This window comes from Schistocerca americana, chromosome 3 (assembly GCF_021461395.2).
Source record: "Schistocerca americana isolate TAMUIC-IGC-003095 chromosome 3, iqSchAmer2.1, whole genome shotgun sequence".
NCBI lineage: Eukaryota > Metazoa > Arthropoda > Insecta > Orthoptera > Acrididae > Schistocerca > Schistocerca americana.
The window spans coordinates 672,312,479-672,333,477 of NC_060121.1; the positions used below are offsets into that span (position 1 = coordinate 672,312,479).

Genomic DNA, 20,999 nt, shown 5'->3' on the forward strand with positions numbered 1-20,999 from the left:
TTTAGTAATTCTGATGGAATGTTATCTATCCCTCCTGTATTATTTGTTCTTAAGTCCTCCAAAGCTCTCTTAACTTTTGATTCTAATACTGGATCCCCTTTCTCCTCTAAAAGCAACCTGTTTCTTCTTCTGTCACATCTGACAAATCTTTCCCCCACAGAGGCCTTCAGTGTACTCTTTCCACCTATCCATTATCTCCTCTGCATTTAACAGTCAAATACCCCTACCAACCTTGCTTTTAATTTCACCGAAGGTTGTTTTGACTTTCCTATATGCTGAGTCAGTCCTTCCAACAACCATTTCTTGTTCGATTTCTTCACATTTTCCATGCAGCCTTTTCATCTTAGCTTCCCTGCACTCCCCAATTATTTCATTTCTCAGTGACTTGCATTTCTGTGTTTTTGTACTTCCTTCTTTCATCGATCAACTGAAGTATTTCTTCTGTTACCTATAGTTTCATCGCAGTTACTTTCTTTGTACCCATGTGTTTCTTTCCAAATTCTCTGAATGCCCTTTTTAGGGATGTCCATTCCTCTTCAACTGTACTGCCTACTGAGCTATTCCTTATTGCTGTAGCTACAGCCTTAGAGAACTTCGAGCATATCTCGTCATTTCTTAGTACTTCCATATCCCACTTCTGTGCATATTGATTCTTCCTAACTGATCTCTTAAACTTCAGCCTACTCTTCATCACAACTATATTGTGATCTGAGTCTATATCTGCTCCTGGGCACGCCTTACAATCTAATATATGATTTCGAAATCTCTGTCTGACTGTGATGTAATCTAACTGAAATCTTCCCATATCAACCGGCCATCTCTAAGTATATCTCCTCCTCTTCAGATTCTTGACCAGAGTATTTGCTATTACTAGCTCAAATTTATTACAGAACTCAATTAATCTTTCTCCTCTCTCATTCTTTGTCCCAAGCCCATATTCTCCTGTAACCTCTTCTTTTACTTTTTCCTCTACAGTTGCATTCTAGTCCCCCATGACTATTAGATTTTCATCTCTCCCTTTACATACTGTATTGCCATTTAAGTATCCTCACATACTTTCTCTTCATCGTCAGCTTGCAATGTCAGCATGTATACTGAACTATTGATGTCTGTGTTGGTTTGCTGTGAATCCTGAAGAGAACAACCCTATAGCTGAATTGTTCACAGTAACACACTCTCTGCCCTACCTCCCTAATCCTAATGAATCTTACTCCCGTTATACCATCAGGGATCAGTAATATCCCTTTAAGCACTACTTAAAGGCTATGCTTTGAATGGAAGTTTTTGGAGACTTCTGGCAATGTGCACACAATTTAGTAATATTTTTGTGACTTAATATGCTATCCAGTGATAGACACAAAGTTTGTCCTTTTTTGCCACCCAGAATTAGATGTTTATTATCTCACTCCATACACACATAAATCATTGTTTTAATGTCCTCGTCACAGTGATGAAAAAAATATACTTATTCTCAATTGTTGATAATTGTAGCATCTGAGTTTTTGAAAGCGAGACCTAAGAAAACAACATTTAGTCAGAATTTTGTCTTGTAAGATATTCCTTGTTCAAAAAATATATATTTCAAAAGTTTGCCGGATATGCATCACTGGAGGAGTGTGTTCCTATATCTAAGGATGGTGACGTTTGATTACTCAGTACATTGTGTAATAACACCTCTTTTGTTTTTAATAGTAATTCTAAGCATGTTGTGTGACATTATCTGCATCGTCCGAAAAGTATTGCCAGTTCTGTTTATTTCATTTACATGTGACCTTTGTATGATTAGGATCACTGAATTGAAGTGTTGTCAAAACACTTTTATATTCAGTGCCATAACGAAATGAAAAGTCAGAATGGAGGTAATGGTATGTTACTTTTAATTATTTCCTCTAATAATCTGGAAATCTCTCTGTCATGTGATGTCTGGATTGCACCAGTTTGCAGAACTACACACTCAAAAATATTTAAATCAGTTATATTGTTCTATCATTTTGTAGTAACATGGCTCACGTTTTCCGTCGCACTTCAGAGTAGACAGGGAACTGTCTCATAGCTATGCCCGATGTGAACTGACTGGGCACGGCTCGTGCTGCCTGAGTTGTTGTTGTTGTTCTGCTGGCAGAGGTCGTGGCCGAATTCTCGCGTGCCCTCTGGTGGACGCGACTCTATTTGCGGCAACTACCGTCCGTGACGCGCTGTGCCGATGTGCGCCTCCCGCGATCTTTCTGGTGGCTACTGCACTCCTCCTGCTTCGGGGGGGTTTGAAGCCACTGTGATCCACTGAGTCGGAAGGTGGAGTGTCGTGCAGGAGTGATGACCTCCACGTCCATCGGAAGGCTGGAGTTGAGGGATCTGCCAACCCTCGAGCCGGAACCTTCGAATATGGCTGGAAGTGACCCACACGAAGAGGCCCCCGTTGTCCCACCACCGGAACTTGGGACAGAACGGGAAACAGGCCGTCGAACTCTGGATCCTGGTCCACCCCGGGAGGGGCAAGACCCCGTGGTGGGGACGATGGGGAAGGGACGACCACAGGTGAACCAGCCTCCTTAGAAACCGGCCCTGCGAGGGGGGCTGGCTCTCACTGGGGCATCGCTAACAATGGCGATGCCGGTGCTGGAGCTACTGGAGGCTGTCAAGGCTGAGAGCCATCGCAGTGCGGCGGAATCACAGGGGGGAGGGGTGGTAGCGTCCCCTGAGAAACCAACACAGGTGCCGGCAATGGGGAAGCCGGTGCCCAAGGGGTCGGAGGGTGGGTGCCCAAACGTGGACGTAGCTGATTTTGGTGACGACGTACCTCCCGGTCCCCCGTCTGCAAGGTATAGAGCTGGCGGCCATTTCGGCGCAGGACCACCGCCGGTATCCAACGTGGATTGCGACCAAACCCATGTGCCCAGACCGACATACTCGGTGGAAAGCCGGGTACTCCGTTTTGCGAAGACTGGCGAGGACCGGGCTGAAGGAGGTGCAGCAGAGTCCTAGGTTGGCGCCCGTGGAGGAGCTCTGCAGGGCTGCGTTCTCCCATAGGTGTGGTCCGGTATGCCGTCAGGAAAAACGTCAACGCCTCCTCCGCAGGAAATTCGTGCACATACTTTTTCATCTGTGTCTTAAATGTGTGCACCATGTGCTCGGCTTCCCCATTTGATTGTGGATGAAAGGGGGGAGAGCAAACGTGCCGAATGCCGAAGCGCCTACAAAAATCCTGCAAGGTCTGCGACATAAACTGAGGTCCATTGTTCGAGACCAGGGTGACTGGCAGACCTTCCACAGAAAAGATTTTTGCTAGTGCCTGGATTACAACCTCTGAAGTGGTTGAGGAGCAGCGAACCACATATGGAAATCAGGAATAAGCATCAATGACAATGAGCCAAAAGCCATTGAGAAACGGGCCCGCAAAAATCGATGTGAACACGTTCCCATGCCTAGGTTGCAGTCAGCCATGAAGAGAATGCTGACCTGGGAGATGCCTGTTGGCTCACACACTGGGAACAGGCGGCCACCAAGTGCTCAATTTCTCTGTCAATACCAGACCAGTACACGCCTGCGAGCCAAGGTTTTAGTACGGGAAACATCCCAGTGCCCCTCATGTAATAACGTGAGGACTTCCCTTCGCAAACTTGCAGGAATAACCACGCGAGGAGCTGTATCATCGGTAGCCAGAAGGAGAACTCCTTCCAAGACGGAGAGGCGGTCTCGTAGAACAAAATAATTACTGGCACCTCTGAAAGTTTGTTGGTGGAGTTATGCATAACTTACGAACTGTGAGCACTTGTTCATCTTTGCTGTTGTGAAACACATCTCTTCTACTGAATAAGTACTCATAGCTCTTAAGGTTATTTTAAAGACCATGTTTACTGGTCATTTTTTCATGTTTTGGTCTATACTACCTTCTCTCAAAATATGGAAAGCAAAGAGCGTGCAGTAGAAGAGGTGTGTTTCACAGTACCAAAGATGAACAAGTGCTCAGGGCCCATGTTATTAGCCATATCTGTCTTGCTTTGGCTCAAACTACCACCTGTGAATGTTTGTCAAGGAGTTCTGTTCACACTGTATAAAGAAGTGCTCAGAATGAACGTCTTTATATGTATAGTCTGTGCAATGTAAATGTAAATTTATTATAAATGTTTCTTGTTTAGTAAATTTGTACAACCTGAGATTTTGAATCTGTCTCATTTGTTTTTCATTCATTATTGTGAAATCTGATTGTGCATACTATTGTCAAATAATGATGATTTTTACATGAAGCTGCTGTTATATTTTCACATCTGTTAGCCACAGTTGTATGAAATATATTTACCCTTGAATTGTAAATGTATTTAGAATTTTATTCCTAAAGGGGATAGACATTAAGAAAAACAGAAAGTTATTGAATGTGTCAGGTAGTACTAGCATAATTTTGCAGGGCAAAGGGACATCAGTATCACACCTACGTCCACGAAGTTGTGGGCGTTATGCGCTGCTTATAGAGTCTCCTGCTGCTGAACGCAGGGTGCTGCAGTTAAGTAGTATCTTGTTGCACAACAAAGAACATGCTGTGAATGAAATTTCGATGATCACACTTTTTTACTCTTCATTTTTATTTAATTATTTTACATGGATGCATTTTTTTCAGCCATCTGACATGCTGCCATGACTGACAGGTTGGCAATGCAGATGGCGTTACCATATAAATCAATCATGGTACTGCTTTATGTGGGAATCACCAAGCAAAATAGCAAGACCATAAAATTTTGTTGTTGTTATCATTTCACCAACATTAGATGTGTATCTTTGTTGACAACACCTTACTATTTGTAGTTTTGAAAAATTGTTTTTCTGTTGTCACTGTTGTCGTACTATTACACAAAAATGTACAATATCACTCTAAAAAAATAGCCTTCCTCGAGCATAGGCTGTCCACTGTTCAGTTTTAAAAGTATTTTACACTTTTCGCCTATGGTATGTATTCAGAAAATTATGCTCACTTTTGCACAGCTGCTGCACTTCTATTGCGTTATTCCTCATTTTAAAATTTTCATTTTATTTGATTCAAAGCTTACTGTGTGTTGTTGTTTTGATACTGAATATTATTATCCTGTTATTTCAGTTGTTGGTATGGTGAATGTCAGAATGATAACATTCTGTCACACTGGCTGACATGTGGATATAAATAACTCTCTGTTTTGCTTCCATTACTGCACTTTTTGGCTGTGATACCATTTTCGAGAGATGATCTGAAATACATATGAAGGGCAACATAGTTAAAATATAAAACAGCTATTACTTGCTTGATCAACAGAAGAAAAAGATGAACTACTTAATGTATCCTGCTACAGTCAATTTACTATGGTTAGACTCCAAGTACTCAGTAAACCACATAATGGTAAGGATGTAGGGGATTTGGCTTAGTGCACAATAAAATTTGTTTACATAGTCCTTTGAATCATGTCCTGTACAAGACATGCACATGTCAAACCAACCACACAATACAACTGTACTTCCAGTTATGGTCTCATAACCATTTCTGTCAGTAAGAGGGATACAGTGTCATCTGCAGAGAATGTGCTGGTAGTGCCACTGATTTTGAACAGTAAGTCATTTATGTAAAGAAGAAACTGAATTGATCGAAGCACTGAACCTTCATGCACACCTTATGCAAAATCACCATAGTTGACTGTTGTAAAGTTGAATGTCTTGGTTAAATGGTGAATTTGTAAAGGCAGAGGTACACATTTTTTGAATGCGCAGTTTGTGAGATATGAGCTGAACCAGTTTAGAGGGATGTCTCTGATGCCATTTGATGTCGGATACCTTTGTCAGTTCTACTTAGATCTCAAGTTCTCTCCATTTTTTGTCTAGATCATCCTTTGTGGAGTGTGTGTACTCAAATATAGCAGTTGTCATGGATTTGCAGTTCCATTTTGCCACTGTGCTTATGTTGTTTAATTCCTGTATCGGAGTAAAAGCTGTCAATTCTGGGCAGAAGTATTTCAAGTCAGATTGTGTTGAGACAAGGCCTGGACATGATATAATCCATCAGTTAACTGAAGAGCGATTAAGCAGATCGCCATTCTACCTTCTCTACTATGCTACAAGGATCAACTATAGGGTGTTTCCCAATGTTATATAATCTCTTCTGCAACAAGCCTTTTAAGTGAGTGGTAATGCAATGTTCAGACAACCATAGGAGTGGTTATTTTCCTATAAATGTGTTAATGATTTACAGAATACAGAAATTAGTAGTAATATAAATCGCACAAAATACACAGAATCTGATCACTGTGCATCACACGGCATTGCTATATGGGAAACTGATTATTAGTCATCCTCTGCAGCAGGTAAGAGTTTCTTCTGTGAAAGACAGCTTGCCCCCACCACAAGTTCTGTTCACACTTCAGTTTACAGACACACTGCATATTTTAAATGGTTAAAACTGAGAGACAATTCTTATGAAAAAGTGCACACAAGAGCCCAGTAGAATCAACCAGGTCAAATCCCAGCCCATAACCATACACTGATCAGCTAGAATATTATAACCACTTACCTAATAGCTAGTTGCCCACATTTGGTTCAGGTAACAGCAGTGCCACACTGTGGCATGTAAACAATGATGATATCCCAGATGTGTTTGATCAGGTTCTGATCTGATGAGTTGGGGGCCAGCACGTCAATTGGAACTCACTACAGTGTTTCTTGAATCACTCCATCACACTCCCGGCATTGTGAGATGGTGCATTATCTTGCTGAAAAATGCCGCTGCTGTCGGGAAACATGATTGTTGTGAAGGGTATACATGGTCTGCAGATAGGGTACAATTCTGCTCAGCTGTCAAGGTGCCTTGCATGAGCTCCACTGGTCCCATGAATGCTCACATGAATGTTCCCTAGAGCATAATGGAGCCACCGCCAGCTTGTCTCCATCTCACAGTACAGATGTCAAGGAGCCGTTCCCCCATAAGACAATGGATTTGTGCCCTCCCATCGGCATGATGAGGAAGGCATCGGGATTCTTCAGACCATGTATCGCTCTGTCATTGCGCCAGTGTCCAATGCCAATTCGGCACACTGTGTCTTCAGATACACTTGTACTCTGCCCAGCATTAACATCTGATTTTAGTTCTGCCACAGTTTGCTGCCTGGTGTTTTTTACCAGTCTGCCCAGCTATGTGTGACTTCTGTAATTAGGGGTGGCCACACAACCCCATGACGTCTGGATATGGTTTCACCTTGCTTTTGCCATGTGCTGAAGACACTCAACACAGCACTCCTGGAACACCCAACAAGTCATGCAGTTTCTGAGATGCTCATGCCAAGCCTCTGGGCCATCATAATCTGCCCTCGGTCAAACTCAGATAGATCATGCAGCTTCCCCAGTCTACACATGGATAGCACACTCACTGATACTACGTGCACCGTGCATGTGTTTGACTAGCAGTTGTTCCTTGCCAGATGATGCTTTCGTGTGGACAGGCTTATATCGATAGTAGGTGGTGCTCATAATGTTTTGCCATCCTGATTTAGGTTTTCCGTGATTTCCCTAAATTGCTCCAGGAAAATGCCGGGATGGTCCTTTCAAAGGGCACGGCTGCCTTCCTTCCCTAATCCGATGAGAATGACGACCTTGCTGTCTGGTCTCCTCCCCCAAAACCACCCACCCACCTTCATAATGTTTTGGCTGATCAGTGTATACTGCCACCAACAAGAGTATTCAAGAGTCCAAAAACATCCAGACATTTGTACCAAACACAATAGCAACAGGTTGGCGTAGTCTCTATAATACTTACACAAATCAGAAGTGTGTGAACAAGTGAGATGATTGTTCTTGAAGTGCATTTTTATTGTGGCAGTGTGGGTCCAGTGGTTGCTTCAAGTGATCTTGTTTTCACATGACTGCTGTGTGATATACAGTATTTGCTCCAGTTTCAGTGTTCTCTGCAGTTGGCTTCACCTGCTGTCTCTGGCAGCTGTCCTCAGAGTCAGATCAAGAGGCACAATATAACTGAAAGAAGGGCTAAATCATCCACAAATTCAGTATACAATCTGATAGAAATGCCATCAGTCCCTGGAGCTATGTTCAGTTTTAATGATTTCAGTGGTACAAGGGTTAAATTGGGGCAACTCTCCTGTGGGATTTTATTTGGAAAGGAAAATTTGAAAATGGAGTTAAGCCATTTCTGCTTTCCTTGGCTACCATCAATTTCAGTTTCTGTCTCATTTGCGCGTGATTTACTTACGTGTCGCGGACGGCATTTACATATGATAAGAATTACTTTGGGTTCCATAAAAATCATTTGACAAAATTCTACTGTGGCAATCATCAAAGGCTTCACGCATTGCTTTCTTAACAGCCAAACACGTTTCATTCAGTGTTTCTCTGTTTATAGTCCTGTTGTTTTTTTTGTTACACTTATTAGCAGTCGTGTGTGTTTCTTAAGAATTTACTTTGCAGTGATTGTGTATGATGGAGAGTTCCCTTCACTTTATGAACTGTTCTACTGGGTACATATGTATCCATTGCATGGTCGACTATTCTTTTGAACTTCAGCCATAACTCTTCTACATGCTCCTTTCCTGCACTAAAATTTCAAGTTCCTCATTTATATATGATATATTGTGTTTTTATCCAGTTTAATGAACATATACATTCTTCTACTTTTTTGGTTTACCTTTGTGCTTTGGTAATCATTATTCCCACTACCACCCCATGGTCTTAGATACCAAATTTGGTGGACATCTTCAAAGAGGTCAGGTGTATTTGTCGCCATTAGATCTCATACATTTCTATCATTAGTGGGGTTCCAAACCATCAGTTCAAGAGTGAAGATATTTAGTAATGTTTCACAGGAAGTCTTGTCATGCCCACCACCAACAAAACTTTAATTTTCCCAGTTTTTGTTGAGTGGTTAAAATCTCCACTGGTGGTTACAGTATGTTTGGGGAACTTAAGTACAAGTTAACTGAAAAAAGTTTGCAGTTGCATCAGAATATGAATCTTGTGTTCAATAGAAGGATCCAATTAAAATTTTATGTCCACCTCTGATACTGAGTCTTGCCCAATCGATCTTGCATGCAGCTTTAATTTCTCTCTTGATGGATTTGAATGCCTTGTCTATTGTGACAAATACGTCACCTGCATTGCCCAGTAGCCTATCCGTTCGACATACTCTTAAATTTTACTCCAAAGATCTTATGACTATCAGCTTCAGGTTTCAACCAACTTTCTTTATCTAGTATTACGTGAGCTTAACCACTTTTCAGGAGTGCTTCAAAATCTGGTGCTTTGTTGCAAATGCTTCGGTAGTTAACTACTAGGAATTTAAGATTCTTGCCTGTGGGGTGGGGGATCACTCCTTAGGATCATATACTAATACTCCCATGTCTCCCTATGCACAGCAGTCAGCTACCTGGGTAATAGTCTCTCATGTGTAGTACACATGTGATTCCTTTAAGGGGTCCCTACGGTTATCAGCTCGTGGTGCAAGTCTAGGAAGTGGCTGTCTAGATTCTCACAGAACCTTTGAAGTCTCTGGTTCAATCCTTTCACTGCACTCAGAACTAGGGGTTCATGATCAGTTCTGGGACAGTACTACAAATTGTTAGTTTTGGAAACTTTATGTGCAAAGCTGGTCTTCTCAGACTTCTCTACCAGTCACTGCAATCATCCAAGTACCAAATCAGAGCTCAGACAACAGGCATCATTTGTTCCAATTTGTGCCACAGTCTGCATTTGGTTGCACCCTGTTCGCTAAGTGGCTACTGGAATAGCCTCTTCAACATGTTGAATGATGCCCCCAGGCATATACGCTGAGTGCTTTTTCTTTAACAAGGCTGCTCATAGTTGAACAAGTTTTAAGTTTTAACAGTGTTATATCAGTAAAATGGCTCAAAAATAATTACAGTGTGAAAACAAACGTGATACTGCATAGAATAAAGTTTTATCTCTGTTAATAAATGAAACTATATAGGATTCTTGTAACAAAAAACTGCTGTAAAATGATATTTTGATGTGGTGTCATAAAACTGATTTAAGTAATAGCTGTCCATAGTGACACTAAATGAGTCTTCCAAAGTGAATGAAAATATTCAATGAAATAAATTTAATGTTGACTGTAGGTGGAATTAGGATACAATTCAGAGAAAGCTGGACTGGATACTCTTATTAATGAAAGTGTGACAAAAGGTTGATGTATGTCCAAATACAGCTTTTGGCCATTGAAGCAAATAGTCTTCTTATTTAACCAGGTTGAGTGGTTCTTCATTGATAAAACTGTTACCCTTTTCTCCTCTCATTGACCTGTTTGCGATAATTCACTGTATGTTTAATTATATTCGTAGTATAAACATACCTCTAGCAAGGTCAATTGCTGTGGCCTAAGATTATGTTTTGCACATATTAGAACTGCCTTGACGTGTTCCATTTAGTTTTTCTCTTCAAAAATTCTGTATATTACCCATGTTTATAAAAAATTACTACTGCTTTTCAGTTTCTTACCCAGATCTCTTCGTGAGCAAAACACAAAGAAGAAGTTGAAGACACAGTTATCTTAAGAGAATTTGTAATATTTTTCCCAGATTTTTCCCTTGTTGTAACATAAATCACTTTACTGGACATTGTAGCTTCAGTTCTTCATTATAGCGTAACAAATCCTGAAATTAAAAGAGAACCAGTGAGATTAATTTAAAGTGATTTGTTTATTGTTAAGATTGCAGCAGCCATGACGCAGCCCCATTGTGAATATTGTTCTTTGTTGTCAATTCACCTTAGGAACATAATGCAGTGATTCTGCATGCCTTGGATTTGGTAAACCCTTGGTAGTTTTCTGCAGGTATATGGCACCAGATGTCAATGCACAGGTCACGCAAAACCTACAGATTATGGATCAGTTGTTTATAGGCATGGAGCTGGTTCCCCATAGCATCCCAGATATCTTGCATCAGGTTCAGATCAGCTACAATATTGGGAAACTAGGCAAACAGAAGAGAAAACATATGCATGAAGAATATGTAGTTGAAGACAAATAAACATGTTTAAATTTGGTAACCTACAGGAGGTTCCACGCTGGACAGGATTCCTCGAGGCATCCCTGTCATGGTTATCACAAGCTCGTCGCCTGCTGCCCTTTCCAGTGATGCCTTGGTCTCAGTTTGTTGCTGCTGTCCGTGATCGTGTCAATCCCTTGGCTGGAGAAGAACATTTGCGTGAGCTAGCACACCAACTAGAAGTTACTGGAGAGGTTTGCCATCACCAATTATTGTAAAAACATTTGCTCTTTACATTCTCTTCATAATTAAAATCTACTTCATTATGTATCTTCACTCTTTCAGTGTTATTGTAGTGTAAATATTCCATAAACGATTGAAATGATTCATTTTTTATGAAAAATTGCCTTTCTTCTGCTGCAGTGTAATAATAGAAACACTTCTTAATTTATTTCATTATGTTGTTCTGAGGAAAATTATTATATACTTGGTGTCCCAAACCACAAGTATCAGACTTACGTGACAGTAAAGGTTCCTAAAATGATTGTTTTGGAACCAGGAAACCATGGTAAAAAATGAATATTTCAGGCACTGTGAGGTTAAATGAGCAATGTGTGTGACACATGAGTTTGTTAACTGCTTGTCTTTCTGCATTGATAGTCATTGACACTATCTGGAGACAGTGATATATCCCTGTTTGACTTTTTCCAGTTATGTTGCATTAAAGTGGAAACGAGCTGATTACTAGGATCCTAGCTGCCTCATACGTTGTACGACAGTCATCGATGACGTTTATGAGAGGATGGCAGAAGTGCGTGCACTGTTGCAGTGTAGTAGACTGGTAGTCACGACTGTTAATGGTTCCTGTAAGGTGTGGGTTGTTTATTTCATTTAAAAAACTAAATATTAATTTCTAACCATAGTGTCTTATCTTAAAGTACTCAGTTTAGCACCCTCTTCCACATGTATAATTTTGACCCTAAAGGTTTAGGGTACCCTATAGTTGATGCATCACAATAGTTACAAATCTGACTTGCTATTAAACCCTTACTTCAAAGAAGTAAGTCTGTACAAAGAAATACATGCCAGTAAAGTCATCAGAGTTCATATTTTCACTTCCTGCCAATTCTGAGGATTCTGAAACAGAAATTGGTGAAAAAATGATGAATCCATTTCAGACATTGTGCAGGACCCCAACTGATGTTTGGTTCCACAGCCTAGTAACAGTAACAGTTGAAACAGTGTCTGTGCTGTGGATCTTGAGATTTCTAGTGATCGTACTTTAAGTAAAGAAGTGAGGTCGACAAAAGAGGAATGAGGCATATGTTTTCAACTTGTTTGATTCAGTAGGAGAAACAGTTGTCAGTTGCTCATTGACAGAATACAATGGAGAAAAACACTACTTCCTTTCTTTATTTACCACTGAGATGTTAGAACATGTGGTTCTGGGGAAAAATTCGTATGCAGAGCAATTGAGGCAAAAAATTGTCAGACTGTCAGTGAGATGACAAACAACTGGCAAAATTACAGGGTGTATACGACTGGCACAACCGGGAAATCTGGGAAAAACCCGGGAATTTTTTCATTCGGGAGAAAACCGGGAAAAACCCAGGAATTTTTCGGAATTCCGGGAATTTTTCGTTGTTTTAGCTTTCAGTTAAATTTTTGTAATTTTGACTGCAGAATTGATTCTCTAGCAAAGAATGTTATTGTTTCCTGCTACTGGAGAATGATACAGCAGCAATAAAATATAAACGAGAAGGAAAAAAATAAATCTTTAGTGGCAAAGGAAAAGTGCAATTTACAACAACAAAACACCGTGCACGCACAAGCGTGTGCAAATAGCAAAAATATGTCAAAGGCCGTAGGGCGCAGACTGTAATTCTTCGTAACAATAAACTGCTTGCTATGAGCATGACGTCACAACTGTTCACTTTAGGTTCGTTTGACCAGTTGCCAGTGGTCTGTTGCGCATGCGCATTTGATCGTGTATAAGCAGTACCTTCTCCCATCTCCCACTACTTGAAGTTTTGCTGTTAGCTGTATCGGTAGTCACAGCAAGCAGCCAGATGCAAACGAGAAAAATTTTTCTCGCGTGCCATAGCTGCCAAATTCGCGCTTTCACAGAGTTGTCTGAGTTGTAGTGGGGAAGGGGTTAGTCTCCATGTGACCCTTGTTTACATTAAGTGATTTCGCTGCTTCTCTTCGTGTACAGCTCCCACGTCAAATGAAAACAAAACGGATTTCTGTGGCCGGGAGCTATCAACTGAATTAAAATACATTCACATAATTACGGAGGGCAAAAATATATTATTAATTTCAATTTTCTGATTTTATTTTATTTCCAAGTTAGGAGCAGTCAAGCATTAATCGCCTTGCAGAACAATGAAGTTATTTTTGCAAGTTTACTAAAGAAATTTGGCTTTATTAATCTTTCCGCTGAGGAAATCATTTTATTTGAAACAAAGTGTTTCATTCTACAGTATTGGCTAGTTCCAACTGTTCGCTGAATTTCAAGTGCAATTTCAACTGCACGTTATCATCTTCTGCCATGTATGGCATTATGCCATAATAAAGAACCAAAAATGAGATCGTATAGTACTGGTACTCCAAGAAAATTTACATCCCAAAAACCACGCCGAAAAGCTTAATATCAGATGGGACCTACTTCATTGTGAATCTGGAAAAAGCCAATTTGCACTTCAAGCCGAATTATGCATTTTAGTATGGTTCACGAAATTCCAATGCTCTTTGGAGTATCCTCTGATGCCCTGTTTCTTTTATGGTGTAATGTAAGCTCTCTTAGTGCTTTATACACACAAACATGCAGGCTTCCTACACCACTGCAGTTGCACATGCACAATAATGCCTGTTTTCTGGCGCTCTCTGGCAACTGGTAAATGGAACCTATTTCTAACAGTCTCCGGATAGTACTGCAAACGGTGGTTAGAAAAGCGTTACTTTCAAAGTAAATTTCTTTTTATGCAAGATGAAATAAGTTACGTGTGAGAAAGTGGGATGGGTATCCAAATCACAGAGCGTTCGAAACTGAACAGTTTGACAACCAGCTACTTACAAGAATTTCGAGCCGAGGCATTTATGTCATAATTTTAAATTTACTGGCACAGTTGTGTGATGTATCTTAAAGAATAACACATGCAAAAGAGATCAATATTACATGTGAAAGCTTAACTTCTGTTGTAGCGTGTTAATCTTAGAGACCAATATTATATGTGAAAGCTTAGCTTTTCTTGTAGATATACGGTACTGTGTACATTAATGTAAACAGTTAACTTTTCCTCTTGTGTGTTCGCGCTATGTAACCAGTGATCTTGCTATTGGCTGACTATAACACGTGTCCTATGCTCTGAATAGCTGCTGTCATCGGCCGGCGAGATCTCGTGGCTTGAGATATGACTCGCTTACAAAAGGACATCGCAACCTCGGTTTCAACGCTCTGAAAACTAAAGCGCTGTGTTTGGTGCAATTCGAATTTATACTTTTGTAATACGAAAATATGCAGCGTACATGTTGCTGCAAATCAAAGGTCCTTCCAAAACTTCTTTCATTTTTTTAATTAAATGTCTCTCCATACTTCTCTCCCCCATCTTTTCTTTTTTTCCCAGAAGTTCTACGTGATTGTATAAAACGTTAACCATTCAAAGGATTGATAAGTTTTGCAGTTCTGAGGGAAAATCTACTGAAAACTGTCACTTAGCATGGAAAAAGTGTATATTCGCCCGGGAAAAAGCTTATTTTTTAAACGAGATATCCGGGAGAAATCCGGGAATTTTATTTCCTTGTCCCCGTATACACCCTGAATTATCTGTAGCCAAGTTATACCTGGATTTGTATAAATGTGTTGATTGATATCGTTGCATTACCACAAGGAGTGCACTACTATAGTACAGTACCTGCTCTCTGTCAGCCTCATATATTGAAGCATATGACATGAAATAGTTTCAAAAACACATGTCAAACTATTCTCATAAATGACCATAGGATGAATCATCCCAGAGGGCATCCAAATCATGATGAATTTCATAAGGTCACGCCTCATATAATCTTTCTGAACAACATGCTTTGTAAGCCATATACTGCCAGTAAGGTGTTGGCTGTTGATGAAAGCATTATTCCTTTCAAGAGATGGGCATCACTCAACTGGTATACACCCATGAAACAGGCAAATGAGGACACATAGCGTGGTGTTTAGCTGACTCAGACATGTTATGTCACAAAATTTATATGTACACTAGAAAATCAGATGATTGGTCAACAGAAATTTCTCTGGCAGAGTCTGGCCCAAGACCTGAAACATAGTGGCAGTGTTGTAGTATTTGGCAACTTCCTCCCCACTGTGAATCTGATGCAAATGTTGTTGAGCAATGGTATCTGTTCTGTAGGCACAGTGAGAGCAAATGTGAAAGTACTGCCTTCAGTAGTGACAAAGTAATCTACCTTTAAATGAGGAGAATTTCAGCTCCAATGCAAAAGTGATAGTGCTGCTATAAAATGGATGGACAACAAACCTATCACTATTTTGACAACTGCAGAGAATACTAGTGATACCACACGTATCTCAAGGAAGACTAGGGATGGTACTATCAGCAGTAATAGTTGTCGAACTGTTGTAGCAACATACAGTAATATAATTGGAGGTGTAATCACATCAATCAGTTAAGAGAACATAACACATTATGCTGACATTTTCGTAAGAGGTGACATTGGGTTCTTTACTTTCTACTAGATGTGGCAACTGTAAATACCTTTACATTGTAAAAAATGAATAAAGGACTAGAAGGATACCAAAATCTGTTGAAGTGTCAATTACATCTTGCAAAACAATTGATAGATGGCTTCTCATCCTTAACAGACAAAGAATGCCCAGTAACCTTTATAACTGAGAGAAAAGCACAACCTGTTCGACATCATTTTTGACTGGCGAAAGTAGATCATATGTGTATTCTGGGAAACACACACAGATGGTACTGAATGTATTCTGCCCCTGTATATTGATTCTGGCTTCTTCTGATGTCTCGGGGAAAAAAAAGTTGGGTGAGTGGTTGTGCCTTACCAGTTATATACTTTTACATGTTTATATATGAACACAGGAAATTGTTCACAGATCTTCACACAAACATTTTAATTTCCACTCGTAAAAAGAAGAAAGGATTAAAATAGGAAAATTACCAAACACTTACACTAGTTGTCCGTGCATCAGAAATAACAACTTCACCCCATGGAAGAATTGAACACTCATGCTCAGAAAATCAATCAGCTTATCAGCTTGGTTTGGGGGGGGTTTGAATAATCAAATGTATGAGATAAGGAATATTTGCTTGTTTATCTGTTGAGACATTAAGGGCTCCTAAAAACAATTAGAAATGGATATTTCAATGAAAATAGAACTACGGGAAGGCTATGACTGAAGTGCATCAATCGAATTATATAGGATAATGTAATAGGATATGTTCCGTGGATAGTATCATCCACCAGGCCAACTTCAGACTGCAATAACATGCCAGACTTCACCTCAAATAGCTATCCTACCTTCTCTAAAACTCCCTTCCTGTCCCTCTGCAGCACCCCAAAGAGTCGCGTCATCAACCACCACTCCTCTCCCACAAACTGAGCTTGGCCAACTTCCTTAACATCACATAGCCTTCACCAGTGCTTCCCAGACCAGTAATAACTCATAATTACAAGAACCAGTCACAAAAGTACTGTGCTCTCAACTTTCCATCCAAAGCACTCTCCCCTCCTGAATTATCTGTATTAACCAAGGGCTCCACTTTGAGTCCTAAACCATCATTTAGTCATGCCTTGAACAGTTACAACCACTATCCCAGTGTGATCCACCACCTCTACCTCAAAATCACCTCTTACAGGCCTTTCAAGAACTCCTAACATCTAGCATTGCTTCACAACCCTTTCTCCGGTCCCTGCAACATAACTCTAACCTGTCCTCTGCAGAACTCCAGGCTCTTCATTCCCAAAAAGGTGATGACTCTGTCATTATTCTCCCAGAATACAAGGGATCCACCACTGTGATACTTGACAGATGGGTGTATGTAAATGACGATCCACGCCAACTGTCTGACACCTCTATATACAGCATCTGCCATCAAGACCCCATCCCTGTGATGCAAAATGAACTACATTCACTCCTTAAAACCTCAGTCTGCTCATAGGCACTTACACCTCAGCCCATAGAACTTCTTCCTAAGGTCCACAAAATCCAATCACCTGGCTGCCCCATAGTTGCTGGCTTCAAAGAACCCATCGAATGTATATCTGCCTTAGTTGATCAGCACCTTCAACCTATAGTACAGGAACTTCCATCCTATATTAAAGACACCAACCACTTCCTAGATCATCTGAAATCTGAGCCTTTTCTGCTCCCATCACATGCCTTATTTATCACTATTGATGTCACCTCCCTCTATACCAACTCCCTTCTGTACATGTTCATCTGCTGCCGAATATTAACTTGACTAGTGGCCACCCGATTACAAAGCTATGTTGTCCTTTGTGGTGAACTTAGTCAACTTTGCACTGTCAAGGACCCTCTCTACTATGATGCAAAGTTATGTCCATAAAGACACTGTTACGGTGTGCCTATGGATGTAAAGTGATTTGTAGACATGATCATGATGTCACTTATCTTGATGCTGCTGAATATCCATTGTATATGTGGCTTCATTTTGACAGTTTCCATCCTTTCCATGTTAAATGTCCCTTGTCATACAGCCTTAACATTCAACACAAATGTATTTGTTCAGATAAAGAAAAAATGAAATGAAATGATCAAATGGCATTGTTGGCTGGGAGGCCCCATGCAGGGGAGTTCGGCTGCCATATTGCAAGTTCTTTTTAGTTGATGCCACTTCAGCAACTTGCGAGTCAATGATGATGAAATGATGATGATGGACACACAACACCCAGTCATCTTGAGGCAGAGAAAATCCCTGCCCCCGCTGGGAATAGAACCCGGGACCGCCGTGTGCTGGACTCTTTACATCAATACACCACCTCAGCATTCACTGGGCATAATTGTCCTACCAGCCTCATTCAAAACCATATTTCCCAGTCCATCAATCCAATCCTGGTACTGCTGATGCCTCCAAAAAGTAGCTTAAGAATACCACCTCTTGTCACTAAGTATTATTCTGGTCTTCAGTGTATTATTTAGCTACTTTGATTAGGCTGTAATTTCGTTAAATCATGCCCTGAAATGAGCTCCATTCTGTCTGACATTTTTCCCACTATACCTAGAATAGCTTTTCATCCTCCCTCCCCCCCTCCTCCACCCCCCCCCCCCCCCAACCCTCACAATATTGCAGAGGCCAGGCCCTGTGCTCCTTGTGCACCCATTTCCGTCCCCTATGTCTCCTACTCCTGTGATCATCCTCGCTGTAAGACTGCTGGAAAAAAAAATACACCTGGAAAGATGATGTCAATTTTGATCTGATGATGGCAGTGCCACCCGCAGGATAGTAGATGTACTGATAATGGTTTCAACATCGTCCACTAACAGATAGCATCGTGTCATAGCTACCAGACTGCCCACTGAGTTTACCCTTTAATAGGGAATGCTCACAGCCAGAAGGCTCAGTGTGGTACAGATGTACGAAGCAAGCAGTCAACCATGCCATGGAGACACATTCATGCTTTCTACAGCCATATAAGCGAGTTTGAGAGCAGTGGAATTGTGACTTTCCAAGTGGCAGGATGGTCCTTTCGGGCAACTACCACACAAGTTGGATGTGCTGTGTCAGTCATGCAATGCTGCTGGTATCGGTGATCACATGAACATTCTCACACCTGTAGATGAGGTTCTGGATGTCCACACATCACAGATGCCCAACAGGATACCCATATTGTAAGGGCATTAGTGGCAACTTGTACAGCATTCTCTCGTGCCACAGCATTGGTGTGCATGGCTTGACTGGTGCCATCAGAGGATCACATGGAAGATAGAATGGCGCACTGTGGTCGTCAGCAAACAAAGCAGATTCTGCATGCTTGCAAGGGATAATTGATTGCGTGTACGGGTGTAGACCTGGTGAGTGTTGTCTCATAGAGTACATTTGTCCATGACACAGTGGCCCTATCCCAGGCCTTATGGTCTGGGGTATGACAAGCTACACATCTGGTGTTTCTGGGGGGACGCTAACCAGTGCTCAGTAGATGCAGAATGTTGTTAGACCTTTCCCTTGCCATTCTTGCAACAGGAGGGTGATGTGTTGTTCCAACAGGATAACAGTCACTCACACATTGCCCATGAACCTCAATGTGCTCTGTAAGCATGTAGCAAATTCCCTGGCCATTCCCTGGCCTGCATGATCTATGGACCTGTCCCCAGTCGAGCACGTGAGGGATATTGTGAGACAACAAGTAACTCAGGGAACCTTCCAACCAACAACTCTTACAGAGCTACATGAACAGGTCAAGCAGGCATGTCATATTGTATCCTGGGATAGTATTTGTCATCTGTTCGATCGATTAATTGCCAGAGTCAGCACTTGCATTGTCACCAGTGGATGCTACACAATGTACTAATATGGGTTCATGTGAGTCTGGTGATGTGTAAATGTTATCATTTCATGTATGCCATATGCACCGTCACAACAATAACTCTTGAGAGAATTTGAAACCTCTAAAATGGGGTCCTAATTTTTTTCTGGGAGTGTATTTTTTAAAATTGATTATTTTTATTGACAAATTATGAAGGCTGTGGTCTACAACTCCTACACAGGAGTGAAGGAAGAAGGGAGAAAGATGCTAAGGCTTGAGATCAGCTACCAAGTGAAGAAGAAACCCTTGCATACTGTCTTGGATGGGCAACTAAGTGCCAGTTACTGATAATGCAATAGTTTACTTTTTTCAATTTACATACTAACTTTATGTATCAAATCTTGAATTTTCAATGCTTCTCATCCATGTCATGATCTGTGTGTTTCTAGCAGCTCCATTGTTATTCATCATGAGTACACTGTGTTTGGCTTAATGCCTTATCTGTTACTACATAACTACCTGCAATTATAATTTCTCCATATTTATGTTTTTAACCTTCCACAGCCCATATGATGTTCATGTTCACTGTCTCCCATCCAAAGCTAGAGTCCCTTTGTGGCTGACTACCTTTGTCTGCAGTTAGTAAGGGCAACTGTGAACTGGAATGTAATTGCCCATTTCATGCTCCAACAACTATCTGCAAGGAATATCAGCACAAATATAGACCATTGTACAATGCTAAATATATGTCACACTCCCAGAACGATCTCTCAGTACTATTTAGTGCATTAAATCTGTACCTTTCCATAGTCCATGATGCAAATTTCCTGCTTAATATTGGTGTCTACATTTAGAGCAACTTTTATACAATAGCACCGAGTGCTTTTTCTTTGCCTTCTTTGCAAGAAGAATGAACAATTGTCTCCAGTTAATGGTAGCTTTTTATGGTCAGTAGAATCCATTCATACTTTATTGTGAAGTATGTTATTTTTTCTTTCTCAGTTTTTGTCAAAATTTCCAGTTCTGTGTTTAACACGCAATTAAACATAAACATTAAAAAAAAAACCTTATTTCAGTCTATACGTTTTATCAAGCTTTGCAGCTATAGTTGCTGCCTTCTTTGTGTAATCATAGACATATTATGTTTTGCTCTAAAGTTGTAACTGGAGGGTGTAATTGTAAATGCTAATTTCTTTTTTCAAAACTTTATATTCTAAATATGTGAGTCACAAATGACTGATGAGAAAAAAAGAGTTCAAGTGAACACTAGTTTCTGAGGTTTGGAGATTCGAAATTTTATGACAGATGCGGAAATGGAAACAGTGATTTTTGACAAATAGGTCACTTTGGTGGTGGAGGATAGGAGAAGTTGCATGATGCATGCATGGACTCTGGAGGGAAAAGGAGAGCAGGGAGAGAGACCATAAAATTTAAAGAAAATTTATGAAAATGAAGAGAGAGGTTGATATAAAGGCTGAGAGTGAGAGTGAGTGAGAGAGAGAGAGAGAGAGAGAGAGAGAGAGA

The 20,999-nt window shown here is 40.7% G+C and overlaps 1 protein-coding gene across 1 annotated transcript in view; it reads left to right on the top strand.

Annotated features, from left to right (window-relative positions):
* Positions 1–20,999, top strand: part of LOC124606309 (death-associated protein kinase dapk-1-like) — a 305,618-nt gene that overhangs the window by 228,344 nt on the left and 56,275 nt on the right. The window contains exon 18 of the mRNA XM_047138290.1: positions 11,027–11,212. Within this exon, the coding sequence (XP_046994246.1) occupies positions 11,027–11,212 (186 nt within the window). The remainder of the gene's footprint in view (positions 1–11,026; positions 11,213–20,999) is intronic.